General features: G+C 32.0%; 6 protein-coding genes across 9 annotated transcripts; 2 read left to right on the top strand and 4 right to left on the bottom strand.

Annotated features, from left to right (window-relative positions):
- Positions 1 to 941: 941 nt before the first annotated feature.
- LOC123921823 (protein NOI4-like) lies at positions 942 to 3,661 on the bottom strand. Its single transcript, XM_045974504.1, has 3 exons — positions 3,527 to 3,661; positions 2,017 to 2,199; positions 942 to 1,294 (listed from the first exon to the last, which is right to left on the bottom strand). Exons 1-3 carry the CDS (start codon positions 3,536 to 3,538, stop codon positions 1,250 to 1,252), a joined length of 240 nt encoding a protein of 79 aa, XP_045830460.1. The 5' UTR covers positions 3,539 to 3,661; the 3' UTR covers positions 942 to 1,249.
- A 1,048-nt stretch (positions 3,662 to 4,709) lies between these two features.
- On the top strand, positions 4,710 to 10,327 carry LOC123923515 (probable ribosomal RNA small subunit methyltransferase B). The gene is made up of 17 exons (XM_045976203.1): positions 4,710 to 4,956; positions 5,058 to 5,120; positions 5,257 to 5,411; positions 5,968 to 6,078; positions 6,261 to 6,326; positions 6,434 to 6,517; positions 6,607 to 6,693; positions 6,978 to 7,069; positions 7,167 to 7,227; positions 7,490 to 7,549; positions 8,099 to 8,159; positions 8,524 to 8,631; positions 8,722 to 8,840; positions 8,937 to 9,008; positions 9,122 to 9,207; positions 9,523 to 9,619; positions 9,720 to 10,327. The coding sequence occupies exons 1-17, from the start codon at positions 4,809 to 4,811 to the stop codon at positions 9,849 to 9,851; spliced, it is 1,602 nt and encodes a 533-aa protein (XP_045832159.1). The 5' UTR covers positions 4,710 to 4,808; the 3' UTR covers positions 9,852 to 10,327.
- Positions 10,328 to 11,234: 907 nt separating this feature from the next.
- LOC123923516 lies at positions 11,235 to 12,062 on the bottom strand. Its single transcript, XM_045976204.1, has 2 exons — positions 11,977 to 12,062; positions 11,235 to 11,605 (listed from the first exon to the last, which is right to left on the bottom strand). The coding sequence occupies exons 1-2, from the start codon at positions 12,025 to 12,027 to the stop codon at positions 11,339 to 11,341; spliced, it is 318 nt and encodes a 105-aa protein (XP_045832160.1). The 5' UTR covers positions 12,028 to 12,062; the 3' UTR covers positions 11,235 to 11,338.
- A 1,110-nt stretch (positions 12,063 to 13,172) lies between these two features.
- Positions 13,173 to 15,572, bottom strand: LOC123923560 (probable L-type lectin-domain containing receptor kinase S.7). The gene has a single exon (XM_045976256.1). It carries the CDS (start codon positions 15,449 to 15,451, stop codon positions 13,403 to 13,405), a length of 2,049 nt encoding a protein of 682 aa, XP_045832212.1. The 5' UTR covers positions 15,452 to 15,572; the 3' UTR covers positions 13,173 to 13,402.
- Positions 15,573 to 17,757: 2,185 nt separating this feature from the next.
- On the top strand, positions 17,758 to 23,228 carry LOC123923684 (nicotinamide/nicotinic acid mononucleotide adenylyltransferase). Of its 4 annotated transcripts, none has more exons than XM_045976390.1 (10): positions 17,758 to 17,868; positions 19,665 to 19,744; positions 19,831 to 19,904; positions 20,717 to 20,802; positions 21,066 to 21,149; positions 21,301 to 21,385; positions 22,060 to 22,139; positions 22,401 to 22,502; positions 22,799 to 22,857; positions 22,960 to 23,228. In XM_045976390.1, exons 2-10 carry the CDS (start codon positions 19,668 to 19,670, stop codon positions 23,060 to 23,062), a joined length of 750 nt encoding a protein of 249 aa, XP_045832346.1. In that variant the 5' UTR covers positions 17,758 to 17,868; positions 19,665 to 19,667; the 3' UTR covers positions 23,063 to 23,228. The 4 variants fall into 4 exon arrangements, with proteins under 4 accessions (XP_045832346.1, XP_045832343.1, XP_045832345.1 ...); XM_045976387.1 differs by having other exon boundaries at positions 17,765 to 17,868; positions 21,301 to 21,419; positions 22,055 to 22,139; XM_045976389.1 differs by having other exon boundaries at positions 17,783 to 18,776.
- A 909-nt stretch (positions 23,229 to 24,137) lies between these two features.
- On the bottom strand, positions 24,138 to 25,397 carry LOC123920747 (formin-like protein 3). Its single transcript, XM_045973053.1, has one exon. The coding sequence runs from the start codon at positions 25,395 to 25,397 to the stop codon at positions 24,138 to 24,140; it is 1,260 nt and encodes a 419-aa protein (XP_045829009.1).
- Positions 25,398 to 27,817: the final 2,420 nt, after the last annotated feature.

Raw genomic sequence — 27,817 nt, 5'->3', positions numbered from 1 at the left:
AAATATTCCTATATTGTGATTGCATTTTATTTATATCTCTGAAAAATTGGCAAATGATTTCCTTATCATAAAATGTGTATAGAAGTGACTTAATCTTTGTTAAACCAAATTAGTTCAAGTACTCTACACAAAGAAGCTTGATGATGCACCTTAAGAGTTAAGATCAAATTTTCAGAAGCTTGCTAATTAGTCTATATTAGACTTCAAAGAACAAATATTCAATTAACCAGTGATATTTCCAAAATTTCAGCTGTTCTAGGAACCGTTCTTATTTGTAAGCTTTTCAGGTGCATATTTATTCATTACTTTCTTTCCTGATCAAGTTGAGAAGCTGTTCCACATGACTAATAAATTTCTTTATCTCACAAACCTAAAGACCAATTCTTGATTATTTACACAAGCAAACTTTACTAAAAATAAGTGCTGTTTTTTTGTTGTATATAAACTTTGCTACCAAGTATGATAGATTATATGACAAACATAGCTGCCATAGCCAAATTGGCTTCTTAAAAAAAAGTTCTCATTTGTCAAAAGACATAATAATAATTGGTGATACGAGATGTAATTCTCATGATGTTCATAAGATTTCTGAGAGATATGTTCCTTTCAGTTTAGCCAATTGTTTATTGCTGATTTTTGACGATTCTGTACTCCTAGATTGATTCCTATGTAATTGTTTTTAGTTTGGGATTTAACCTTTACACGATTAAGCGCTTACCACTGAACTAGCACCTCAAGCGTAAATTTGGAGGCTCTTCAATTATATTATAACCATATTAGCAACAATGACATTGCTAAACCTTTTTTGTCTACTTGGGGGAACTATGAGGATTTTGATGGATAATGATATGAGACTTGGAAACTCAAACCAATGATTATGCAGATTATGCTAAGTGAATTAAGGCACACATCAAATAAGTTATGTCTAGGCAAACAAAAACTAAAGGGAATAAATCAGCTCATAAAATAAGAAATGTATTGTTGTAATACATGAAATATAATGGAACAAGCAAACCTCTACAGCCAGTAGAGAAAGAAAAAGCAAAAAAGGGAGCAACCTTTGCTCATAATAATATAAACCACGACAGTGATATATAGATACATACAAAAAATAGTCTGTTATCTTTACTCTCCCCCACTGCTACTGCAGAATTCATTATGCTCAACAGCTCATATCCCTGAGAACATTGGCAGCTAGTTACACATAAACACGGCTTTCGATTAACCATATACATAGGACGAATCATTACTATGATTCAGCTGGAGGATTATGTATGCAGCAAAACCAACTTTTCTGAAAATCAAACAAGTTTTTCATTAGACAAAGGTAAATGCATTACGTCTGTGTATGAAGCAGAGGGCCAAACATCTACATAATGATTCTATTAAAATTTGACAATCTGGACTGACAAAATCAGTTCAATCGGATGACAAGGATGACAACTAAGATATATCTCCCTGAGTTATATTTTTCAAAACAAACTTCATTCACTGCAAGTTCAACAAAAGAAACTGCAGCTAGATCAGCTAACTATAGACAGAAGGCAAAGGCATCATTAACCAATAACCATCAACAGAGATACAAGTTATAGATTTATTATTGAATGAAAGACTATGTAAGGAATCCACAAAATTTATTAATTTCAAATGCAAAAACTATGTCAATCCTCAAAAAACGATAGAAGTATAAATTATTCAAATGGGATTGCCACTGATGCCATAAAGAAGAGAGGGGTAGGAGTCAACTAAATCATTGTTTCAAATTTCAATGGGTCCTAGATCCAGTTCTATTTTTAACAGAGGCCTACATTGGCATCATATATATTCAGGTCACAAAAGCCTCAAACTTTCATCCAAATACTTTTCGACTCTTTTTAAAAATACATAATTAAACTAAAAGAAAATAAAATACACAGGAAAACAAAAACAAATACATATACATGCAGAAAGATATATGTTATATATCACAATTAGCATGTGTGTAAAAGATAAATATGTTCAATTAGGAGGTCTTACACCAGGAGGTTTGCCATTCTCTAATGGAGGCCTGTTCTGAGGGTTTTTCTTTGCAGGCGAATCAGGTTTGCCACCTGTCTTTTTCTCATCCCTAGCTTTGTTAAAAATCACCGTGTAACCTTCAGCTGAAGCTGGATCGTTGACATCCCATTCGCCAAACTTTGGTAGTGGCCTACCCTTGTCCTGTTGGATAATCAGATTAGTCAATAAAAAACTTTATTATTACTATGGTCTTAAATATTACAAACTATGACACCAATTATAATTATAAACAAGAGAAGGTTATAAAACTGATTTTCAATGTACTACAGTAATTTGATATCCTCATCCCTCAAAGAATAAGGAATAATGTTTGTTTGGTATACCATGGCAAACAAAATGATTAAATTTGATGATTTCACAAGCAACCCATAATCATTATAGAGTTAACAACATTACACTAACGTCTACAGCTAAAAACCATTTATTTTCATAAAATGTTCAGAACAGTATTTAACTGATATTACAATTTTATTATGATCAACCATTACTCCTAACATTTCTTCATCTTCATGGAAACTTAAGGTAAAACATCCAATTAGCAGCAACTACTCGACAATATCCTATCCTTGAAACACTAAACCAATAATAGCAATACATCTAACTTTATTCATTAATCATCCACAAGCAAAAGACAAACCAGAACACAAAAATTAAGCTCCTTTATTCTTTCACTTCACATTTTAGGATCAAACCACAAGGTATCCAAACATTTTCCAGAAAAACACAAGCTTCCAACCAAATGTTTACATAATGAACCTCCATACACAAATTACAAACTATTACAGATTTCAAGCCAATGTTTTTCAAATAAAAACACAAGTCATGCATAGCAATGTGGTGTATACTGTATCCTAGGTTTCAGGATGTAGTGTTTAAGAGGGTTGGTTTTGCCATCCAAAAGGGTAGCGGCGCGGCTTGTTGCATGTTTGCCTTTCATTCGAGTGTAATTATCTTACATATAACAAGATAGTTTAAGAATTTTTAAGCGCCGATAGCTTACAAAAGAAAAATCATAAAATTTGATATCATTAATACTGGTTTTAAATTGCGATCGCGGCTACATAATATACCAAAAATTGATTATAAATATCACCGATGTGGCCTCAATTGCAGTAATAAACCTCGATATTATGACGGTAATCATGATTGCAAAGAACAATTTAGTATCATTAATACAAACAAATTGCAATTGAAAATAATTAAACCCAATCACACCATAAAAATAATTATAAAAAAAACCTCTGATCAAAGACTTTTTGAATCCAAAATTCAAGCAATGAAACAAGAATCATAATCATATAACCAAAATTAAGAAAAGGTAAATAAGCTTATACGATTAAAATCAATGAAAAATTGAATTCAAAAAAGGTAAAATGATTAAGCAAAATGAGAAAACGAAAATCAATTAGGAATCACAAAACAGATTATATGATCAGATGAAATGGAGAATTGATCGATAGGGACATACCACCGACGACATGGATTCTGGAAAGAATGAATGATGATGATATTTTCCGGGAAAAGAAAATGGGTGGGAAAGGAAGAGAAAATTTAGATGGAAAATGTGTTGATATATAAAAAAAAAAAAAAAAAATGAAAAGGTGATGAATTATTTTAATTTTAATTTTTGAGAAAAGGAAAGTTATAACGACGTTAATATAGACGTTATTACGTGTTAAACGGGAACCCGGAGAATGCGTTGACAGAGGAAGGAATGAATGTGACAGTTAATGAGACAGTAACGGCGTTGAATGAGAGAGAAAGAATCAGATACGACGCGTCCGTATGGGTTTAATGCTACACCTTAATCATTGGAATTGAATATGGTGGTGGTGTGTTCGTTTCCCACTTCTTTGCAATATGCGAATCTATCACGGGATCCTAATCTAATCTTCATTTATTTATGCTTTTTCCTTAAGAATTTTTAAATTTAGTCCTTATTTAAATTTTACTTCATATAAATTTTTTCTTGCACATATTTTTAGTAAGAATTTAATTTATATGCACCGTCGGTGTAAAGTTATTTTGCACATGCATCCAATAATATACCGACACATCATGTATGGTAATTAAAAACACATGATGTGTCACATTCATTAAATGATGTGGCAACGTGTTATTGGATGCATGTGTAAAAAAATGTTACACTGACGGTGCACAGCAATTAAACTCTTTTTAGTAATCATTCAACTCTTAAATTTTACATTTTTTTTTCCGACTTATTCAAAATATCATATTTTTAAAATGAGATAAAGTATATATACTTTTTTTAAATGGTAATAATTCAAAATAAAAATAACGAAAATCATCATATTGAAATCAAATTTTGAGCTCATTTTTTGAAGAGAAATTTTTTATGATATTTAAAACATGCAAAAAATCATTTAAAATTACATGTTGACTTAAAAAATCGTTTATGTAATTTTTTTATTAAGATCTATTAAATTGTGTAGTTTTTTTCAGCACGTCTTATGCCGAGGAGACTACCTTGTAAATTTTAATATATGTTCCATTTTTGGCTGTTCAACAAAAATAAAATTGTAAAATGTCTTATATTTGAGACAATTTTTTAATAAAAAAATGTTTATAATTAAATACAAAAACAGTTACTACTACAAAATATAAATTTATTTAAGCATACAAAACTAGAAACAATTTTTAATCTCACAATTACCAAAAAAAAAGTCAAATTTAGTCTTAAACCCCAAACACACCATATCCAAACTGCAAAGAACACTGAAAACACAAACATGGCGAAAGTGGTGTACATGTCTTTACCTTTCCTCTCAGAACCCCACAAAACCATAGCTTCTTCTTCATCACCATCTTCTTCAAAACCATTGAAGCTTCCTCATAGAACACGCAGCACCAACATATCCATTTCCTCATCCACCAATGGTAACAAACAAAACAAACTTCATTTCAATTACAATGCAACTGATTTTTATTTTCAGCGATGCATATTCATTCACATTCAACAAAAAAATTGAAACTTTCAGGTTCTGCAAACCGTTCTGTTAAACCCCAGAAGTTTAATTCAGATATTTCTCCTCACAGAGCTGGTATATCTATTAATCTATCCATTTGTTCTGCTTCAATGTGAATTGGACCCAAAAAAGCACCTTTTTTTTTGTGCTTATGCTTAAAGGGTTTTCTCATTTTTTTTCCCTTCTATTCAATTGTTGAATGTTTTTGTAGTGTCAGCTGTGAGATTGATGAGAATTGAACTTGGTGGTGCTTTTGCTGACCTTCTCAATGAGAAAGGGAAAGGTTCTGGTGAAAATGAGATGGGTTATGTTCAAAGAACACTTGGATTTCGCACTCGAGAGTTAAATAATCAAGACCTTAGATTGGTTATTTATCCCTTTCAACTCATTTTCAGCATTACATATTAATAATAATTTATGTTTTATTACATCAAATAACTTTAAAATGTTATGTTTGGGTCAATGGAATTCATACTCAAGATAAAATTAGAATCTATTGTTCTCTATGAAGCACTAACACGGATACCAGTCATGATACTGACACGTCAACACGTGACAGTAATTTGAGAAAATGGAATTATTGAATGTGCCACATTTGTAGGTTTTGTGTCGGAAACCATTCAATATGAAAGGTCGGTGCTACATAGGTTGTCCTTAATGACTGAATGAGTCACTTTTCTTTGTCCCAAATTAAGCACAACAATGTTTGATTTACAGTTCTAAAGAAACTACGATGATTGCCCCCTTCTTCCCGACTTTTTAGTATTTGTCAAGGCCTTGTAAAGTTCAGAGTGTTATCACTCATAAGTTAACTAGGGTAAACATGGAAGTGCTTTTAGTTTTAAAACTCCCTTTCATGTGATTTACATTCACGAGCAACTTTTTTAATTATTTATATTGTTTTATACTGCAAATGACATAGGTTACAGACATTGTTGGGGGTGCAATTCGTTGGAGGAGATACCTTGATCATTTAATCAGTTCACTATGTCATATAAAAGATATATCTAGTATGGAACCTCTTCTCTTACAGGTATTTTGGGCTCTATACTTCTTTTAATCATATTATTCGTATATAGTTCAGAAATGCATGATAAATATTTTGTGGCGAACTTTGTGAAAAAGAGATATATACCCAGTATAATTATGAATTAATTGTTTTGTGGCCTTATACTCAACATCTGATTACTAATCTTAGTACTTTGTTTCTGTTAGATTCTACGAATTGGCGTCTATGAGATTGTGAAATTAGATATGCCACCTTATGCTGTTGTAGATGAGGTATATCATTGGCCCAATTATGTTTTCGTTGTTTCCTTGTGGATTAGATTGGATTGCACTTTCTTCAATCTCTTCATTGTTTTGACAATCTCCTATGTGAAATGCAGAATGTGCAGCTTGCCAAAGCTGCTCTCAGGCCGGGTGCTGGCAACATGGTCAATGGAATCCTCCGAAAATTAGTTGTGCTTAAGGTTTTACTTTTTGCATACTACATATCCCTTAATTGAATGAGTGTGATATTGCTAAGAATTTCTCAAATCCGTTGATATCTGGCTTGTAGGAAAAAGAAATGCTTCCGTTGCCCAAAGTGGAGGGCAATGATCGTTCTCAAGCACGTGCTCTGGCAACTCTCTACTCACATCCAGTTGTGAGTGTGCATCTACTGCTACTTTTTCTGCACCACTGTTAAATCTTAACATAGGATAGTTCAGAACTAAAAATCAGTGGCAAATAAGGAAAAAACTCTATGCACAAAATTCTACACCCTAGTAGTTTATATAGTACTTTTTTCCCCTTTCAGATATGCACCTTATGATAGGTTATTTAGTGTCAATATAGTGTGGAACAGAAGTTTTACTATTCACTAGAGTTGTTAGCATCAAATTAAGAAAGGCTAAATTTGGTAACACTTTGTTTTCACTTCTTTTGTAGTGGATAGTGAGGAGATGGACAAAGTATCTTGGACAGGAAGAAACCATTAAATTGATGATATGGAACAACAGTGAACCAAGTTTTAGCTTAAGGCTAGTAAATGTTTCTTCCGTTTTTTGTGTCTCCCTCCGAAGTAGCATATTAAAACAAACAATGAAGAACTCAATCTCTATATTTTTCTAATTTCAGAGCAAACCGAGCAATAGGTTTTTCAAGAGACGACCTTGTGACACAGCTTAACGAATTGAAGGTGCTACACTTCCATGATTAAGTGTTGCACTATCTTCTGCTTATAATAGTTTTTATTTTTTATTTTTAATCTATTTGTTTATTATTATAATAATGTTTTGAAATTCCTGCTTCTTGCAATTTCTTTTGAATGAATTCTTCTTTTATATACGGGTCAGAGCAGAAGTTTATGTAACGTGTGCAAATAACAGTTGCATTTTAACTCTTGTTCCTTGTATTATCTGTTATCGCCACCAGATTTAATTCCCTTTATCAAACATCAGGTCCCACACAAGCTTTCATTGCATTTGGATGACTTTGTTCGCATCAAAACTGGGTTGCAGGTATGATATCGAGGCAATGAGTTGATTATAAGGCTATTTTCATCTGATAATTTAACTTGGATAATGAATTCTAATGGAGAAGAGAAAATCTGGGAGGACCGTATTGTATACTCCCTTCATTCCAAATTGTAAGTCACTTTGGAAAAAAAATTTGTACCAAATTATAAGTCACTTTACATTACCAATGAAGTATTTAATGCTAGTTTTCCTATTATACCCTTAACTATTTATTACTCTCTCTTCTTTCAATTCTTCAATTTATCTTTCTTATACCATTAATGAAGGACAATTTTGTAAACTAACTCATAATTTCTCTTTTTCATACAACATTAATTACATTTCTTAATTTGTGTAATTTGCCCAAAGTGACTTATATTTTGGAACGGAGGGAGTAATATTTTTCTTTTCTACTTTATGTAATAGCATAATAGGTTAGCTAGTGTGAAATTGTGTTTTAGCTGTCATGTGTATCTTGCTGTTATTTCAGTTATGAGAGTAGGCATGACTTTCTCGTTTCAGTCATTAACTGATTGTAGTTTCATATTTCAGACTATCATTCATGCCGGCCTACTCAAAAAGGGTTTATGTTCTGTTCAGGATGAGAGTGCAGGTCAACTTGTCATCCTTGATCATAGAAGGAATAACTGTGAAACGAAACTATAATATCTAAAGTCTCGCTTTTCTTGTTTTACCTTGAACGATAGGCTATGCTATATATTAGTAGGAATTTAGTTTCTTCATGATATTCTCTTGTGCATGATAGAGTATACGAGTCAGCAACTAGCATCACTTAGGTAATTGGGTTAGCAATCCTTACAAAGAAGTCATGCATTTTGTGCATGCTACGCTTTGGCCAATATACTAATTAAGTAAAAAGATTTCAAGCTGTGCCTTTATTTCCCTTAAATCATAAGAGATTCTTATGTTAGAAGGGATTTGCTTTCATTCAATGTATCACACATTCTCGATTGCAGGTCTGATTGTTTCTATTGTGGATCCTCAACCTGGTGAAACCATCGTTGATTGTTGTGCTGCTCCTGGTGGAAAGACCCTCTACATGGCCTCTCATTTAAGTGGACAAGGTATTAATTGGTCAACAAATATTTATTAAAATCATTTTGGATCATAAAGAGACATGTTGAACATTAAGAAGAAAATGCTTGTATTTTCAGGTATGGTATATGCAGTTGATGTAAATAGTGGTAGGTTGAGAATTCTTAAAGAGACAGCAAAGTTGCACCAAGTAGATGGTGTCGTTACCACCGTCCATGCCGATCTTCGTACATTAACCGTATGTTATATCATTCCCTATTCTATGTAATATTAACTCTGCAATTGTTTATTTCTTATAAGTTTCTTTTTCCTTTTTTATTTTTGTATTTCCCAGGACGGTGAACCACTTAAGAGTAACAAAGTTTTGTTAGATGCACCATGCTCAGGACTTGGTGTTCTTTCAAAGGTGATTGTGTTAAATAATTTATGTTTACTCACTGTCATCGTTTTTGCAAAATTATTCACTGCATTTCTTTTTTCCTTGTTTGTTAATTTGTTCTTATTACCTGGCTTTTGAAGAGAGCGGACTTACGGTGGAACAGGAATCTAGAGGATATGGAACAATTGAAAAACTTACAAGATGAGCTCCTTGATGCAGCATCCACGTAAAGCCATGATCTTTCTCCGATTTTTCCTCTCGCTTTGATTTTTCCTATCATTTGCTCATGAGTCAGTTTGACTATAAAGACCTGTTATCAACTTTTCATGATTGGCCAAGTGTGAATATTTTACATTAAAAAAAGTGAATAAGAGCTTCACATGATGGTTGCTAATCATGAAGTTGATCAAGGCTTCTGGTTGCATGCTTGGCTGATAACTTCAATTTCCAAATTTTAAGTTTTATAATATAATTTATAAAAGTAGCTGAAACTACGTATGTTGTTTCTTCCTCATCAAGTTTCTGTCCTGCGCATTTGTAGATTGGTAAAACCCGGGGGAGTATTAGTTTACAGTACGTGCTCCATAGATCCTGAAGAGAATGATGAGAGGGTAGCTGCGTTTCTAATAAGACATCCGGTAAGTATTGTAACGTTTCACTAATCTTCAAATATTCTATTTTTGGCACTTGTTCTCTCTAATCATTTCTCAAGGGCTGATTTATCCTTTCGAGTTTCAGGATTTTCACATTGATCCTGTTGACAGATATGTTCCACCTGATTTCGTGACGCCAAATGGTTTCTATTTCTCCAACCCGGTAAAACATTCATTGGACGGGTCCTTTGCAGCTCGTTTAGTACGCGCTTTATAAATGAAAATTCAGGGAAGTCCTTGGTCAGTGGTCACTCTATCTCGAATTGGATGACATTCAATGAAAATCAAAAGAGGCTCGCTTACGAGCTGCTTCGGCGATGGTTTGTCTCTTCAATTCTTAATGCTTTGAAATAAAGCATTTGCCAAATTGCATTCAATTGGATACCTCATCACTTCCATAACATTCATTCTGATTTCTCTCCCAAGAAAAGATAAAAGAATGAGATTATCAGCATGTCCTCTTTCATCAGGCGATTCCGGATGACGATGATGAATTGAAGAAATTATTAATTTATTGATTAATTAATACCTCTTCTCTAAATTAATAAACTTGTATAGTCCCAACATTATTGATTCATAGAGGCTTTACTGTATTTTAGTCTTTAACATCAAATAAATTTCTCTCTTCACATTTGTAATTTTATGCACATCAACAAGATTACAATAATTTATGTATTTTTAAAGTTTGATGCATCCACTGTCACATTTAAATTCCTCGTACAGGCAAGCAAAGAAAAAAACACACTAGTCTCGTGTTCAGAGAAGTTAAGAACTGAATAAGAAAAAAAAAAATCACCATTAAATTATTGAACTATAGCTGCAATGCAGCAGCATATTGGACAAAATAGCCAGGTATTATAACAGGAGTACAGGACAAAATTGTTGTATCATCACATGCACACGAGGTGAGTGAGAGAAAAAAAAATGTAAATGTGAGTTAAGGACATTTTTGTCCTTCAAATTAATTTTAAATTTTATTGTGGTCACTTAAATTTATTTTGTTTTATTTTGATTTCTTACCTTATAAACTATCTTATAGTTTGGTATTCCAACGGTCATTGTTTAAGTTTTACGTTTGTAATAGTTAAATTTTCCGTAAGTTTTTTAGATAACAAATAAGTCTTTTATGTTTCTAACTTGTTGCATTGTTATTCTTTCAGTTATCATCTGTTATAAAAATTTGTTGCATCTTTACACTTTTAGTTAATCTCCTCCAACATATGTATTTTTTTCATAAAAATATCCATTATAATAGAAGTCAACGATAACGACTTAAATGATCACAGTGTTCAACATTCTTGACTTAATGGACTAAAATGAGAAAGAAAAAAAAAGGGCTATATTTGTATAATGTTTGTAACTTTAAGTGACTAAAATGAAACAAAAGGACTAAAGCAACCAAAATAAAACTTAAAATTATCTTAAGAGACTAAAAGTGAAATTTAGCAGTAATGAGCTAACTTAAAGGTTAAGATTTGAGTTTGAGCCTCTTTTGATTTTGAACTAAATTAAAAGCATAATTTTTACTTTAAAACTTTGAGAAAATTAGACAAAAAGCATAAAAAGATAGTTTTATTTAATTTAATTTAATTTCTTGGCATACTTCATACAAGACTAGATGTCAATACATAAATTATTTGCTATGTCATATCATGTATGAATATGTTTAGTAGTTAATTATTTATATTTCTGGAAGGTTTAACTTCAACCCTTATTTGGTAACAATGACTCCATTTTCCTTACTGCAGATTCATCAAAAGGCTTCTTCTCCTCATGCACATGTGTATGATATAATATGACATTAGGATGTACATCAAAATCCCTATTAAAAGAATTATCTTTTTCTTCATTTGATGATAATGCTTTTGGAACTTGAATAAGGTTTTTAATTGCTTCTGGCATAGGTTGCTCATTCATCTTATTCTTCCAATAGTCTCCCAAATCTTTTCTTCCATAGCTCATGTTTGCAACCTATTAATTTCAACAGATATAACATTAAAAATAAAAGTATACTCACAAACATATTCAAATTTCAAAAAATAATAACATAGGGTATGTTTGGTTCCACTTTAGACAAGGAAAATTTGGTTCTAGAAGTCAATAACTTGATTTTAACATGTTTGAGTATAATTGGTTTTACTTTCAAAATTGATTCTAACTTTGAAATTTTGGTCTATACCGTTAATTGTTAGACGCAAATTCCTCGACCAACGTTTACATGAATATAACACATGCAAATAAACTAATTCAATAGTAAAATTTTCACCGCAGAATCAAACACATGCAAATGACGAAATGAATTAAACTCAATATAGAGAGCTTCTTTAGCAAGAAAATCTTACCATGAGAAGAGAGAAGACAAGGAACAAGACTTGAATGGAAATGGACTTCATTATTTGTGGATTCCTTAGTAACTTTGATTCCTTAGTATATTTGTTTTTGAATGATACAAGAGACATGGTGGTGTGTCTATATATATATACACACATTGAGTCAGGTGCATTGATAAGTAAGTCAAATTTGGTACACGTGCACCATCAAATTCACCAATTGAAAGAGAATTCTCATTAATTGGATTAAAGTACCAAGTTAAGTCATCTTTGTAAATTGGAGAATTATTCTTAAATTTATGCCCACTATCTGCATGTGGACAAAATAAAATGACACCGACCAAATAAAATGTAACTATTTTATTTCATTGTTCCATCTCTTTTATGAAATCAAAATTAAAATATGAAAAATATAAAAATAATTTCATATATTATGTTCTATAGCATAACCCATTTCTTAGAGGCGTGCACATCTTCAATTGCGGTTCTTATATGCATTTCTTATGTTTTAAGTACTTCATTGGAAGTGATCACATGGTTTCTATGTGTAAGAACCACTTTTCTCTAATTAAAAATTTTATGAATTAAAAAACCAATTTCTTTCTGTAAAATAAAATTGCTGTCTTTGATTGTGGAGCCCACTAAAGTTTAAAGAAAACTTATACTATGATCATACATACATATATATCATGCATGTTTATTTTTTATGAACGATCCATACATCATACATCATACATGTACACACATATACTACTAGTTAAGTAACCTTACTATATTAATCTGAACAATTCATATATAGATAAACTAGATCAAGATTTTATCCTTTAGCTCTTTTGTAAAAATAATAACTTGTATATCTGAAGAGAAATCAAATTATAAGATCAAATAATCCATTCCTTATTTTCCTTTTCAAATTGAGCCAATCTTTAGTAAATTTGAGAATTGAGAAAGTACTAAGTTTAGTCACAATAAGCAACTATGACACTCATTGCGAGACGAACCGAGTAACGTTTAGCAGTTGAACATTGCTAGCTAATGTTCCTTGGGGCAGAGAATGTGGATAAGGGCTATGAACAATGCTCAATTGCATGCTACTCCACACATTTAAACAGATCAACCACTTCAGACATGGACTAACCAGTTACCATTGACAATGTTTTCTCATTTTGGACACTAATAAGAGTTTGAGAGAGCATCCAAAAGAGGAAAACACTAAGCTGATTGTTACTTGAATGAAACTTGAGAAATATGAACATAAAAACAGTCAATTTTTGTACAACAAAAGTATAACATGTGTATCTCAAATATAGCCTAACCTTACAACATCAAACTCAGTAGATTTGAACTGAACTGAACTACAATCAATCAACTATGACCATTTTTCTTAGACTACAGAATAGAAAATTTACAAAAGAATGAAATGAATAAGGTAAAAACCTTATCCTTCAATTTTAATCTCACACATAGATTGGCTAGTATTGAACTCTTCACCCTCACCATCATCAACATCAGAAACAATCTCATCAATAGTCAATGGCAAATCAGATGAGAATGTAAGGCATGGCTTCACTTTTGGAACAGTAAATGGAACAGCTTCATTGTTAAGAATCTGCAATACTCTTCTCATAGTAGGTCTCTCAGCACTATCAGGATTAGCACAACTCAACCCTAACATCAAAACCTTCTTCATTTCCTCTTCCTCAAATTCACCATTCAACCTCTTATCAACAGCTTCAATTATCTTCCCTTCAGAATACAACCCCCAAACCCAATCCACCAAATTAACCATCTTTGTACCTTCTCTTTCAATAGGTCTCTTCCCACAAGCCACTTCAAGGACAACCACTCCATAGCTGAAAACATCGGTTTTATCGGTTGCTTTCCCGTATTGAAGATATTCAGGTGCAAGGTATCCCATTGTTCCAGCAGTTAAAGTTGAAATAGGACTCTTATCATGATCCATGAGTTTAGCCAATCCAAAATCACCCAACCTAGGATTGAAATTCCCATCGAGCAAAACATTCGCAGTTTTGATATCTCTATGAATCACTCTTTGCTCACATTCTTGATGAAGATAAACCAAAACAGAAGCCAAACCAACAACAATGTTAACCCTATGAGACCAACTCAACAATTTCCCTCTCTCAGGTTCCTTGTAAAGCATCTTGTCTAAGCTTCCATTAGGCATGAAATCATAAACAAGAAGCAACTCTCCTTTCTCAACACACCAACCTAACAACTGAACCAAATTTTTGTGCCTTAAACCAGCAATGATAGACAATTCAGAATGAAACTCGGCTTTTCCTTCATGAGAATGCCTTGATCTTTTCACTGCAGCAATTGTTCCAGAAGATATAAAGAAAGCTTTATACACAGTACCAAACGAACCATGACCAACGATCCTACTAGGATGAAACTCTCGTGTCGCAGATTTCAATTCTCTGTAATTAAACTCTCTAGGACAAGCAACAAACCCAGTTCCGAAATTCTTCAACGTACATTTTCTCACTCCCTTCCATTTCATAAAAGAATAATACCCCAACAATGAAAAAACAACACAGAAAAAAACAGGACCTGCAACAGCAAAACCAAGACCAAACCTTTTCTTCGAAGAAAAAGAATGCGAACGCGAACGTGGACGCGACGCATTAACGTGTACCTCATTCCCAGTACTTACAGTAACAGAATTATCCGAAACATTATGACTCCTCAACCTAGGTCTTGCAGGTTCAAATCCAACAGTGTAAAAACTCCAACTTTGAATCTGATGAAGTTCAGTACTTTTTTCAGCAGAAGCAGAAAAACCAACGTAAACACCGTCATTTCCTCTAAAATACTCCGAAAGATCAACGGTTACAAAAAGAATCGGATCACGCGGCTTAATCGGAGAATAGCTCAAGAAAACAGAAAGAGAATTCACATCAGTCTTGTAATCAATCCAAGAAGTGATAGTATTTCCACTCTTCAGATCAATTCCATTGTAAATAGGATCAACAATTTTCATAGAATTCAATGTATCAATATTGAAACCTATATGATTCTCATTCGGGTCATTGAATCGACGGTCAAATCGAGTATCAAATTCAACAGCAACAAAATTTGTAGGAAGACCAAATGTGCTTGCTGATGACGATGATGATAATGATGAGAGATTGTTGGGGGAGAGGAAGAAAGCAATGCCATCACCAAATGAAGTGGGGTTATTAGGGTTTGTGATGGAGAAAGAGAACGTTGTTGAGAATGAAGATGTAGTGTTTGTTAAAATGTCAAAGAGAGAAATGGGTTTGTTATAGATGATAGAACCGGTGCTGAAAGTGGTGGATTTAGTTAAAGAAACAAAGCGGTTTCTGAGAGATGAATCACCGATGAAGGTGATGTTTGTGGCGGTGTTGGTGGTGGTGAAATAAGGGAAGTCTAGTTGGATGTTACCGGCGGTGAGAATGAAGGTGGTGAAAAGAATGAAGAGGGTTGGTTTGAAGGGATTCATTGTTGTTTCTTGAAGAAGAAGAAACAAGAATGGGAATTGTGGAAGAAGATGAAAGAAAGAGTGTGTGTTGACGCGGGAATAGTTAGTTAAAGTTTGTTTCAGTTTAAACGGTTTGTTACGTAGTGTGGTGGTAGCAAAAGAGTGGGTGTTAATAGAGAAGTCAATTTCAAAGATTGTTTGGGTTAAGTATATGATAAGCATTTTTTTAGTGAATTTCATAGAACTAATTTCTTTAATGAAAATCTTTATAGTTGAATATTTGAGAATTTTTGCTACAAATTTGGAGTCTCTAGAGATCAAGCTCTAATTTTTGTAATTAACTTGGAAGTTTTATAGCGTAGAGAAATGAAAATATCTTTCACCAAACGTCCAAACTCCTATTGTGTTGAATAAAACTATCGAGAGGATTTACGAGCGTGTAGAATTTAACCCTATTATATAATATTATTAAAATATAAGTGAAATTATTGTGTTTTTTCTTGTAAATTTATTTATTCAATTTTTTTATGTTTTAGAGATAAATAATGGCCCCGTCTATATTTTTAATAAAAAATTATAAATTTTATTAGGAATATTTCGGGTAATTTAGTAAGTTTCATACTACTAACTTTATTATTATTAGTGGTTAGTAATAAACTTGATAGTAATATTGTTTATGTTTCTTTTATTTTTCTTATGAAAAATATTGTTTATGTTCCTTTTTTTTATTGTTTTTTTTCTTCTATTTTTATGTGTATAGATTGTTCTGTTTTGTTTCTATATATAACTAGTTAAAATTCGTGCATTCGCACGGGTTTATTAACTTTTATTCGATATTTAAGTTTGTCATTATATTAAGGTAAAAAATTATTTAGAATAAAATATTTAAAAATTTATTATATAATATTGTTAAAATATAAATGAAACTATTGTGCTGTGTTATTTCTTGTAAAACTTATTAAAAGAATAAATTATCGATCACAAATAATGGTCCCGTATATATTTTTTAATAAAAAAAATTAGAAATTTGATTAGGAATATTTACGGTAATTTAGTAAATTCGATAGTAATTAACTTTATTATATTTTTTATAATAACTTTATTATTATATTGCTAAAAAAAATCTCATATTTTTTTATAATAAATTTATTATATTATTATTAAAAATTAGTAGTAAATTTGGTGGTAATATTGTGTATTTTTTTTATGAGAAACTAGCGGGTCAGGCAGACGCGTTCCATCTAACTTATGTCAAAAAAATAAATGTGTCTTATGTTATGGTCAGTTTGTTAATAAAATATTTTTGCAGTTAAAAAAAAGTGTCTTATATTATGGTGAGTTTGTTAATAATTTTTTTGTTGATACTAAAAAAAATAAGGGTATTGTTGGTATTATGAAAAGTCCACACTAGAACTTATGTATCATCTTTATATATAGTATAGAATAGATATAGAATAGATATAGATATTGTTTACGTTTCTTTCTTCTTTTTTTTTTTTGAAAAAATTTTATGTTTCTATTTTTATATTCCTATTTTTATGAATATTCATCTTATTTTTCTATAGTTTTTCTTATTCCTTTTTTTAAGCATAAATATATTGTCCTATTTTATTCCTATTTTAAAGCACTTTTTATTGTATTTATCTTATATTCTTTCTATATTTTTGTTTTGTTTGTATTTATCTTATATTATACTAATATATTAAAATTGATTACCAACAAAGTTACTGATTTATCGTTATTACTTTTAACCACCTTGCAATTTTTATATCCTTTATTGTAATTTCACTAAAAAAAATATAGAAAGATGATATGCTTAGAAATAAGAACAAAATGTATTATGGATATGAACATAACAGAACAATTTATACATAAAAATAGGAAAAAAACAATAAAAAAATTATAGAAAGTTTAGTCAATATAAAAATATAGAAATAATATAAAAAAAAATATAAAAAACCCATAAAAGTAGGAATATATAAAAAAAAAATATAAACTATATGTTTCATCAAAAGAAAAAATTACATTTTTAGAAAGAAAAAATACTATAAGGAAAATTACATTTTTAGAAAGAAAAAATTCGGAGCATCAACTGAAGAATGATTATTTTAAAAAATTATTCTATACATCTTCTCATTCAAAGAGTTTGGAGCAATTTGATTTATTATTATTTTTTTTACTAAAGGAATAATTTGATTTTAGTTAGAACCCGTTGTATCGGAATACACAATAGTATAATTAAAATGAATTCTTTGATAGACATATTATACGGATATACCTATTTATACATTTAGGTGGATGGTTGATACCGATACATATTCATATATTATTTTTTTGACAAACCAGCTGGATATTTTTCTGGTATCTACTTTTTTAATTTTTTCACGCTGAACTTCTCTTCTCCTACCTCTCGCCGCTCCATATTCTCTTCTTCTCAGGTAAACTCATCAAATTAATTCATTTTCTTGCAAAACTTTCGTCCCTTACTACTTGATTTACATCATTGGTTTCTCTGTTATCATTTTTCTTATTGCTATCAATTGCTTCTTATTCATCATGGATTAAGCCTATTATTATGATTATTATTTTGATTCTTCATCGTCACCTATTATTATTACTTTCTTAATTGCTATGTCAACAAGTGTGTGACTGTGATTTTAGAAAACAACATGGTGTTGGGTTTTGCTGTGTTTCGTTTTGTTCTGTTCCTTGTTGTAAGGCGGTTGCTGTGTATGTTTTTTTTTGTGGGTTGTTTTTGTGTTATTGGTGTGGTGTTAGCTAGGGTGTACATGGGTTACGCAAATCCGGTGAGAAAAGTGTTATTCGTTGGTATCTCTATCTCCTCTGTTAGAGCATTGAGTTAAGCTCAACACTTATATATGCAGAAGATAATATTCAAATTCTAAACACTTCACTCCATGTTCCTATACGAGATTCTCTAACTTTATGGCGTCAAGAGTAAGGTACCTTTCCATTTATATAGACCATCAGATTGATCTAATGCTTTAGATAGTGCCACACGACTTTTCTTTTTTAAAAGTAATTGAAAGTTAAGAAAAAAAATAGTCACATAACACACGGAACAACAACTCCATCTCCCTCCGCCACCGTCGACCAAACCAACTGCCATTAGAGAACCGTTGTCAACTCCGACCACCACAATCACACCGTCGTTACCTCCCTCCGCCACTCTCTGTACCAATAAAGTTAGATAATTTCGATCCTCTACGCACATCCTCAATCAATCTGTCCGATCCCACAATCACCACCGGAAAGCAACAAACACTCCGCCGCTAGCTGCACCGTATTGAGGATCGCGGGAGTTTATCTATTGTTGTTTTTTCAGGTATATCGTTCTCCTCAAAATCTTTTTCACACTCATGAGTTCATTGATTTTACATTTTGTTTGATACTACTGCACTTCATTGTGATCCAAATTGAATAGAATTTGATTGAATAAATCCTAACTTTGCTCCTCCTCAATAAGCTGATTTATTTTCTCTTATTCTTCATGCTATATTAGTTGCTTAATTAATTAGCTTTAGCCGGCTTTTCTTCTGTCAAGATTTATTAACATCTTAACTTAATTTTAGCTTAAAATTTCATCTTTTCAAGTTTATCATATAACAAAAAGAGCTTAGATGAGACGACGCTGGTCTCTTCTAGCTTAACCAATGGCCTGGTTTTTCTTCATTGGTGTTCCGCTTATATACGGCGCCTTTGTTTTGTAATTTCGCTTTTCCGGCCTCTGATCGTCTTGTGCAGAGACGGTTATTAATAATAATATATTTGCCGTTTCAAAAAAAAAAAAACTAATGGCCTGGTTTGATGCTTGGGAATGCAGCAGTTAAAACATAGCGATAGTTTTCCACCCATTGGGTCCCACAAGGCTCGAGGGATTGGTCTCTGCAGTTGCCCGCACCCGGTTTACACAAAAAAAAAAAAAAGGATTTTTCTTTGTTTACTTCTGTAATCTATTTGGTGCATGAATTAATCAATGAAAAAATATAACCAATGTTGTCAACAACGGATCACAAAAATAGCGGGTTAGAATTCTGCTACACTATAGTGCTATAGCTGCTATTTGACAACCTTCTGTGCTAAATAATGTATTGACAAACAATAATGATTTGTCCAAATTCTCCTATGTTAGCGCTTATATAGCCGCTATTTAACAACATTGAATATAATACCTTGTGTTTTGTGTTGAGATCTTATTTTCTAATGATTTCAGGTCATGGATGTTCCATTGCCCTTGGATAAATTAGCTTTAAAACTTATTAGTAATGAACCCTCCCCCGGAAACACAAGCAAGTAGGTTTTCCTATTATTTAGTTTTTGTAATTGTGTAAAGGGAGTTTTCTATTGAACTTATTCTGAATTATGTACACACTCTGCAGTGGCAAGATATATGTCGTTCTGGTAGCAACTGGAAGCTTCAATCCGCCTACTTTTATGCATTTACGCATGTTCGGTGAGTTTCATTTGATGCTTTGATTCATTCATTTTGTTTTCTTTTTTCAAGCTTTGCTTCGTGGAAAATTGTTATGTGACTGTCCTTAGACATGTATGACTGTTTTGGTAGTCCAATCTAAATGATTTTGTTTAACCACTTCACAAAAAAGAAATGGCATCTTGATTTTAAGTTCATTCTTCAACATGTTAATTGTTAAATGATTTGACATGTTTCTTTTTCTGCCTTTTAGTATAGTGGAATTACGGGGGAAGATTAACATTTCAGATTCATCTTGTGAAAAAATATTCGGAGTGAATTGTTGCTGGGTTAGTGTATAGATGCATGGCATGATAGTTATTTACTACCATTTACGGTGTTTGTTTTGGTAAAAGTATGTGAAAATTCCAGTATTGAACTTCTTTCTTAAACAAATGTTAACCATGAACAAAATATACTCTATGTAGGGTTCGGTGTATACCAGAATCAATTTTATACCTTACCATACAGATAAAATACGTACAATAATTGCTATTGAAATTAGCTTGCCAACAGTGTTCTAAAGAGTTGGATAGTTGTTTTCGTTTTTATTAACTTACATTAAGTTTTTAGCTGAGTTCGTACTGCGTAAATGAAGGTAAAAGAGGAGAGAGAGATATATACATGTAGAATATTCCATCTTATTAACTTTAGTACCACTTGATGGAATGTTGTTGGCACAATTTTTCGACTTTTGAGTGCTTCAATTTTCAATTTCATTTATATTCTTGTCTTTTAAAAAAAAAATTCATTTATATTCTGCTTTTTTTTTTTTTTTCTTTTCTTTCTGATAGAGCTTGCAAGAGATGCATTGAATTCCAAAGGTTACTGTGTAATTGGAGGATACATGTCACCTGTGAACGATGCATACAAGAAAAAGGTATGCTGCTGTCTAACCAAGACGGAAAAAAAATCCTTACTTTATTATATCTATACATGTCTATGGAAAACTTGTAACAAAATCAACTCATTGAATAAGGAATTTATATGCTAAGCGTTCAGTGTGGTTTAAAACATTCCTTAAATTATTTAAATTACTTTTTTTTTTTCTAACACGACGAAAGCCCTTTGGACTTGAAGCATGGACAATGCATCAGCTCACCCAGATTTTTCTAATTGTCTTTCACTTATATGTTGATTCAGAATCTAATATCTGCTGACCATCGAATACAATTATGTCATCTAGCCTGCAAAAGTTCAGAGTTTGTAATGGTTGATCCATGGGAGGTATATTTAGCTTGTACATGTCTTTCTATTCCTTTTGCATGGAGAAAACTTCAAAATTGAAACATTTGAATTGGAGAAAGTTTGATATTATATCAGTCTGGCTGGCCTGATTTTGTTCATTTCATTTCTATCTGTTTATAAACTCCTACAGGCAAATCAAAGCACATATCAACGCACTTTAACTGTCCTGTCCAGAGTCCACGCGTCTATTTGCGAGACAGGGTTGGTATCTAGAGGTATGCTTGACAGACAAGTCTTCAATGAAAGCACGTTAGTCTAATTACCTTCTCAGAATGCTCCCCCTTCCCAACGTAAATTAAAAACAAGGGAAAGAAAAAGCACGAGCTTTCTTAATCTTTTTAATATTGAAACACTGCCATTGATGACATTGGAAAAAACTAGCATGTAGGTGCTTAGGATTAGTTGTTCATTTACAAATATTTTGTTTCTTAATGACTAGTTGTAAATCCGTCCCTAAATATAGGACATCCCTTTTTATAATACATCCTTCAAATTGTCAACTGCATTAATTTTTTCTTTACCAATATACTTCTAATTATGTTACGTCTATTTCTACATCCTGTATTTCAATATATTTTTAGGGAGGGTTCCGTATGTGTGTTTTAATTTCAGTATATTTTTCTTCCCTCTGGTTGTAGGCGGTCAATTAGTACTAGTATATCTATAATTTCTTAGTGCTATGGGGTACATTATTAGCTGGGCTATTTGGTTCTGTATGGTAGGTACTACAGCCTTAAAAAATTATCTGTATGTTCAGTGTCAGGAGATGCGACTGTAGTCTAAAAGATGCATTAATAGTTTGGTTCATTTGATTCTAAATTTGTGCTAATAGTTTCTCATGATGCTATGAAAGCAAAAAAATAACTTCTTTTTGTATTGATTAGTGTAGAATCCCTCAAGGTCATGCTTGTTTGTGGTTCTGATCTCCTTCATTCCTTTAGCATTCCTGGATTCTGGATTCCCGAACAGGTACTTGTCAATTACGTAGCATAGAGAACTCTACTATCGTCTATATTTAGATCCTAGGCTGTTTCTCTATACAGAATAGATAATTGATTTTGTAATGTTGTTATTGTTAGAATTGGCGTGGTTAATAAGTTAGGACATTTTTCATCTTCCAACATATATAAGGCACAAATGGAGTATACGTCTATTTTCTGTATGTAAAGTAATTTGTCACTGATTGTGCAAAAATGGACTATAATTTTGTCATTTATATTTGTACATTAGGTTAAGAGTATATGCAGAGATTATGGAGTAGTCTGCATTCGCAGAGAAGGACAAGATGTTGAGAAGACTATATCTGATGATAATATTTTGAATGAGAATCAGGTACATCACCTTTCCAAGCTTTGCCACATTTACTAATATGCGTTTTAAATGAAATGTGGACATTTTCAAATTTCTTTTTCTTGTTTTCTCACTTGTATTTGACCACAATTAGGTCAAACTATAGCTTCTGTGTTTGTGTATTGGTGGTTAAAAAACCTTGTGATTAGTTATGAAACATGGTTTGCTTTGTCTTCAATTCATGCAGTTTTCCATGCTTTTTGTTGGAAAGCTTTTGAGTGAATTGTTTTGCTAGTGAGTTTTATGTCAATTAAAATCTCCCCACTACATTGTTTTAGGCTAATATCGAAGTAATAGACGAACTTGTACCAAATCAAATCAGCTCAACAAGAGTAAGGTAATAATACGACCACTTTATTAACTTTAATAGATAAATTATGATGATTTAACAAAGGGGAGACATGTTATAATTTTATTGCCTTTTTTATTTTAATTTCAGGGAATGCATTGCAAGAGGATTATCAATAAAATACCTTACTGCAGATGAAGTGATTGATTATATCAGAGAACATAAGTTATACTTGAAATCAGATGATAAATAGTTCCTACAAACTGGATATCATATGCTTTATTCGCTATGCAAGAGTCGTTAATTACAAAGCATTAGGTCAGTTTTTAGTAAATAGTTGATTTGGTGTTGTAAACTTGCAGGTAAATTAATATTTCATAATTCACAAGGTAAATGAAAAATTTAAGAGAATTGTTGAAGTTGTGCGCTTTATCAGTTTAACAGTTTAACGTAAGTACAATCACAAATGAAGAATGACAATAATAGGGGTTCCGGCTGTTGAATCATGCTTAATGTGAATCTTGATTTGTTTTTGGTTTTGTTAACCTAGTTATAATAGAGTTTGCGGCTGCTCAAGTCTGTTTATTATTATTTGAATTTGAATTAGGTATTGTTGTCGAGTTTAAAAGTTAACTGAGGATTTGAGTAATAGAAAACAACGATTCATTTTTCTTCAAGGAATACCGCCAGGAACCCATACTGGCTGATGTTGTTACTGGCCGAAGCAACATCGTAGGCCAGTAACCAAGAGTCTTTTCTGAGTCGTGCTAAAAAGCTCTAAAATATTTTGGGCTAACATTTTAAGGCCCGAGCCCTATGTTTTTTTAGGCTAAAATATACCAGATTGTATTGAACACGTCTTGATTAATGATATGCTATAAGTTATAGCATATCTTATAAGCATTCTTTGTCAACAAAAAAAAGGGGAAAGAATGCATTCGTCCAATAAATTGGTAAGTTGGCTTGAAATTGTAGGGCACAAGTGACATTAAGAATGCATCATATGGTGGTGTTTTTGTTCCACTCTTCCATTTTTTTTAGAGGTGCGGGTACCAAAACAAAATGTCTTATATTTAGGGATAAATGTATAATATAACCACAAAACAAATATTCGTAAAAAAATATAAAAAACCACAAAGCAAATAATATCTTTTATTAAAGGAACCTTACATCTTACATTTTGTTCGGGAGACATTAATTCAAAATATTGAAAACATGAAAAACCTAGCAAACGCATAATGCTCTCATACCAACAATTATCTATTATTATTATTATTCGAAACTCATAAATCTCACTACTTCACCAGCATTTCCTTTTCAACATTGTCTCACTTGTCATAACTATTAAGAAAAGCAATAAGATCAAAGCCTTCTGAATTACCATCTCCACCGCCACCGCCACCGCCACCGCCACCGTCAAGTTCCTCACCATAACCATCTCCAAATAGTGAACCCATCTCTGTTGGTTCCCGAAACATGAAATTTGGAGCCATTGAAAAATCATGAGCTTGAACATCCTGTGGTAGCAGTGGTGGTGGAGGAGGTGCATATTGGCCACTGACACTAGCTTGAACATCTTGTGGTGGTGGTGGAGGAAGTTCTTCACCACCATCATCTCCAAAATATGCACCAATTTCTATTGGGTTCGGAAACTTGAAATTTGGAGGCTTTGGAAAATAGCAAGCTTGAACATCCAGTGGAGGTGGAGGAGGTGCGTATTGGCCCCTGACACGAGCTTGAACATCTCGTGGCAGTTGTTGTGGTGGTGGTGGTGGAGGAAGTTCTTCACCATCATCATATCCAAAAAATGAACCCATTTCTATTGGATTTGGAAACTTGAAATTTGAAGCCATTGGAAAATAGCGAGCTTGGTCATCCTGTGGTGGTGGTGGAGGAGGTGCGCATTGGCCACCAACATAAGTTTGAACATCTTGTGATAGTAGTGGTGGAGGAAGTTCTTCACTATCATCACCTCCAAAAAATGTACCCATTTCTATTGGGTTCGGAAACTTGAAATTTGGAGCCATAAAAAAATTGGGAGCTTGAACATCCTGTGATGGCAGTGGTGATATAGAAGGAGCATAATATTGGCCGCTAACAGCTTGAACATTTTGTGGCAGCAATGGTGATGGAAGTACTTCATCATCAACTCCAAAAAATGTACTCATTTCTATTGGGTTCGGAAACTTGGAATTTGGAGCCATTGAAAAATTGCGAGCTTGAACATCTTGTAATGACAGTGGTGGTGGAGGAGGGGGAGCATAATATTGGCCGCTAACACGAGCTTGAACATCTTGTGGCAGCAGTGGTGGTGGTGGTGGAGCATAATATTCGCCGCTAACACAAGCTTGAACATCTTGTGGCAACGGTGGTGGTGGTGGGGGAGCGTATTGACCGCTCACAGAAGCATGAAAGTTATGATAGTGTTGGTTGTATCGGGAGGAATAATCAGCGATGACATCGAGACGCATTTTTCGCATAGCATCTATCAAATCTTCAGCAGTAATTGTGTCTCTTTGTTCCAATTGGCAGTAATAGTTGGCCTTACTAGTAACAATTCTAATGAATTCAGCTGCACATCCCACCATATATTGCTTGCTTTTTTTTGTTATCTGTGCTTCTTTTGGAAGAACTGATTTCATCAATTTGTACACTCTCTTAATGCAAAAATCGTTTTGCACCCTCCATGTAGTTGGTTGCACCCCCTCCTCTAACAATACCACAAAAAGTTAATTTTTGTAGTTATTTACATGTGTAAATTTATATACTTTTTTTCAAAACAATAATAATTGTATAATTAAACTATATCTAAAGACTAAATTAAATTGTATGAGATTCTATATTCGATCCTCGTTATAAACCAAAAAAATTAACATTGTATGCAAACTTACTCCTATTTCATTACTTATCCTAGTATTAAGACTCTTTGTTTTACTGATACTAATATGTTTCTTATCATTTAATGAACTTCATTAAACAATTTGAGTTTGCTCCATGTACGGTCAATAAGAGTGAGAGAAAAATTAAACAAACATGTGAGAAATAAATGTTTAAAGAAATATACTCCCCCAAGGAAAAATTGGTGATGTATTTAGTCCAAAATTTTAACTAAATACATCAATTTTTTTTGACAAATTTTCTCTTATATATTGAGACAGAGGGAGTATATATAGATGGTATAATTCGAAAAATAACTCACTAACTTATTTCTTTTTATTTAGTCTAGCTCACTAAGTTATTTCTTTCTATAGGAAAAATTAAAATTTATTTTTGTATAAAAAAAAATTTAAAATTTATTTATAAGAGAGATAGACATGAAAAAAATTAATGAGTCGCTTTTAAAATGTGGACCCCACCAAGCCTTTTTTTGTATATATTTTTCATGCAGAGTCTAAAACTCACGTCATATACAGTTGTATACCCTTGTGGACAAAAAAAAACCTTCTGTAAAACGAAAAATTAAAGAGCTCTCACATACTCTGGAAAATTCAAATGTGCCTTGAGGATTTAATACGTTATAACAATCACATGAAAAGAACAAAGGATTTGCAAAGAAAATAAGTATCATAAGTAAAACATATTATGGATGAAGTAGTACATGATAACAAGAAGAAACAATTATTAGTATAAAAACAATTAATCCCCCCCTAAAAAAAAAACACAAAGAAGTACAATTTCCTCTTATAAAAAAAAAGTACAATTCCATCTTTGTAAAAAAAAAATTATAATGAATTTTAATTTCTCGGTGAATTTAAATTTTTATTTAGCTTATTATCCTCAAAACATGAATCATTATGTAATTTTGCATGAGTAATTTTTCAGATCATATAAATTATAATGAGTTGTCAAGAACAAAATATTAAATATAAAGTTAAACAAATTTTAAGATTCTCTTGCTGATGCACAAATTTGAATCCTCTCCGCTTTCTATCACAGTCAAGTCATCAATTTTCGTTGTTTATCTTTACGTGTCTCTCTATTCAATTATATTTTATCTCTCTCTCTCTCTCTCTCTTAAATAAAGGAAAAGTTCCATATACATATGAAAAAGGATTCTCTCCATTAATTCGAGAAAAAATTTGAGAAAATAATGGGTGCATCTAAATTATTGAATCATAAACATGTGATAATATTTTAATTGAAAAAAAATGGTTAATGATTAAGATGTAAAAATTGAGAGGAAAAAAATGGAGAGATCCATTCTCATATGTAGGGGATATGTTATGTCACTTAATTTTTCCATAAATCTCATAAAAAAAAGCTTAAGTAATTAAAAAAAAAAAAAACCAACAATATGACTATTGCTCATTCATATAATGAAATTAAAACACACATGATTGGGAGAGAAAGAGAGAGCGAGTGAAGTACCTTCGTAAATATCACACAAATTAATGGCTTACATTTTAAGTTTGTTTCTAAATCCATTTTTAAAAACAAAATAAAATGTACATTGTCTTGATTATTATTAATGAAATTTGAGGAGCGGGGGGATGTTAAGAGAGAGGGGGAAAAGAAAATTAGGGAAATAAATTTTCATAGAAAAATTATTAATTTATAAATAATATAAAAAAATTGAAAGAATTTTAGTAGAAAATTATCTACTAATGGAGTGAAGGCAAATGAATAGTAGATTTTCTTTTAAAGCAAAATAGAAATTAAAAAAAAAAAATAAAAAATAAAATAAAATAAAATTGGGAGATAATAAACCTAACCCAGTATAACCACGTACAAACCCTCCGGGTGAAACTATGAGACAATTGAATAGTCGAAATAAAAACACGTTATATATTTAACAAGTTTAAATTTTTGGAAGTGAAGTGCTTACCTGAGCTTGATCCTCCAGGCTGATCTGAACCTCCGGAAGCCATGATACTTAACCCTAAACAAAAGACTACAAAAGATTGAAATCTATAATCTGTTTCTTGAATGGACAATGGTTTTAGTAAACTCAACTTAAATTTATAGAACGAGTAAATGTGTCGGCTCTTGAAAATATTAAGTTGTAATA

This window comes from Trifolium pratense, linkage group LG4 (assembly GCF_020283565.1).
Source record: "Trifolium pratense cultivar HEN17-A07 linkage group LG4, ARS_RC_1.1, whole genome shotgun sequence".
NCBI classification, from domain to species: domain Eukaryota; kingdom Viridiplantae; phylum Streptophyta; class Magnoliopsida; order Fabales; family Fabaceae; genus Trifolium; species Trifolium pratense.
Note: the sequence above shows the minus strand (reverse complement) of the source record. Positions and strands in the feature narration are given on the sequence as shown.

What these genes read in the sequence shown, in the direction of transcription:
- LOC123923684 (XM_045976387.1), top strand. Translation starts at nt 19,668, where the DNA reads ATGGATGTTCCATTGCCCTTGGATAAATTAGCTTTAAAACTTATTAGT. An exon ending in CAAGTCTTCAATGAAAGCAC is followed by an intron (nt 21,420 to 22,054) that starts GTTAGTCTAATT and finishes TGTATTGATTAG; the next exon opens with TGTAGAATCCCTCAAGGTCA. An exon ending in ATCAGCTCAACAAGAGTAAG is followed by an intron (nt 22,858 to 22,959) that starts GTAATAATACGA and finishes TTTTAATTTCAG; the next exon opens with GGAATGCATTGCAAGAGGAT.
- LOC123923516 (XM_045976204.1), bottom strand. Translation starts at nt 12,027, where the DNA reads ATGAAGTCCATTTCCATTCAAGTCTTGTTCCTTGTCTTCTCTCTTCTC. An exon ending in TTGTCTTCTCTCTTCTCATG is followed by an intron (nt 11,606 to 11,976) that starts GTAAGATTTTCT and finishes TGAAATTAATAG; the next exon opens with GTTGCAAACATGAGCTATGG.
- LOC123923515 (XM_045976203.1), top strand. Translation starts at nt 4,809, where the DNA reads ATGGCGAAAGTGGTGTACATGTCTTTACCTTTCCTCTCAGAACCCCAC. An exon ending in GAACCAAGTTTTAGCTTAAG is followed by an intron (nt 7,070 to 7,166) that starts GCTAGTAAATGT and finishes TTCTAATTTCAG; the next exon opens with AGCAAACCGAGCAATAGGTT. An exon ending in TGTTCAGGATGAGAGTGCAG is followed by an intron (nt 8,160 to 8,523) that starts GTCAACTTGTCA and finishes TCTCGATTGCAG; the next exon opens with GTCTGATTGTTTCTATTGTG.
- LOC123921823 (XM_045974504.1), bottom strand. An exon ending in AGAATGGCAAACCTCCTGGT is followed by an intron (nt 1,295 to 2,016) that starts GTAAGACCTCCT and finishes TTTGATTTTCAG; the next exon opens with AAAAGTTGGTTTTGCTGCAT.
- LOC123920747 (XM_045973053.1), bottom strand. Translation starts at nt 25,397, where the DNA reads ATGGTGGGATGTGCAGCTGAATTCATTAGAATTGTTACTAGTAAGGCC.
- LOC123923560 (XM_045976256.1), bottom strand. Translation starts at nt 15,451, where the DNA reads ATGAATCCCTTCAAACCAACCCTCTTCATTCTTTTCACCACCTTCATT.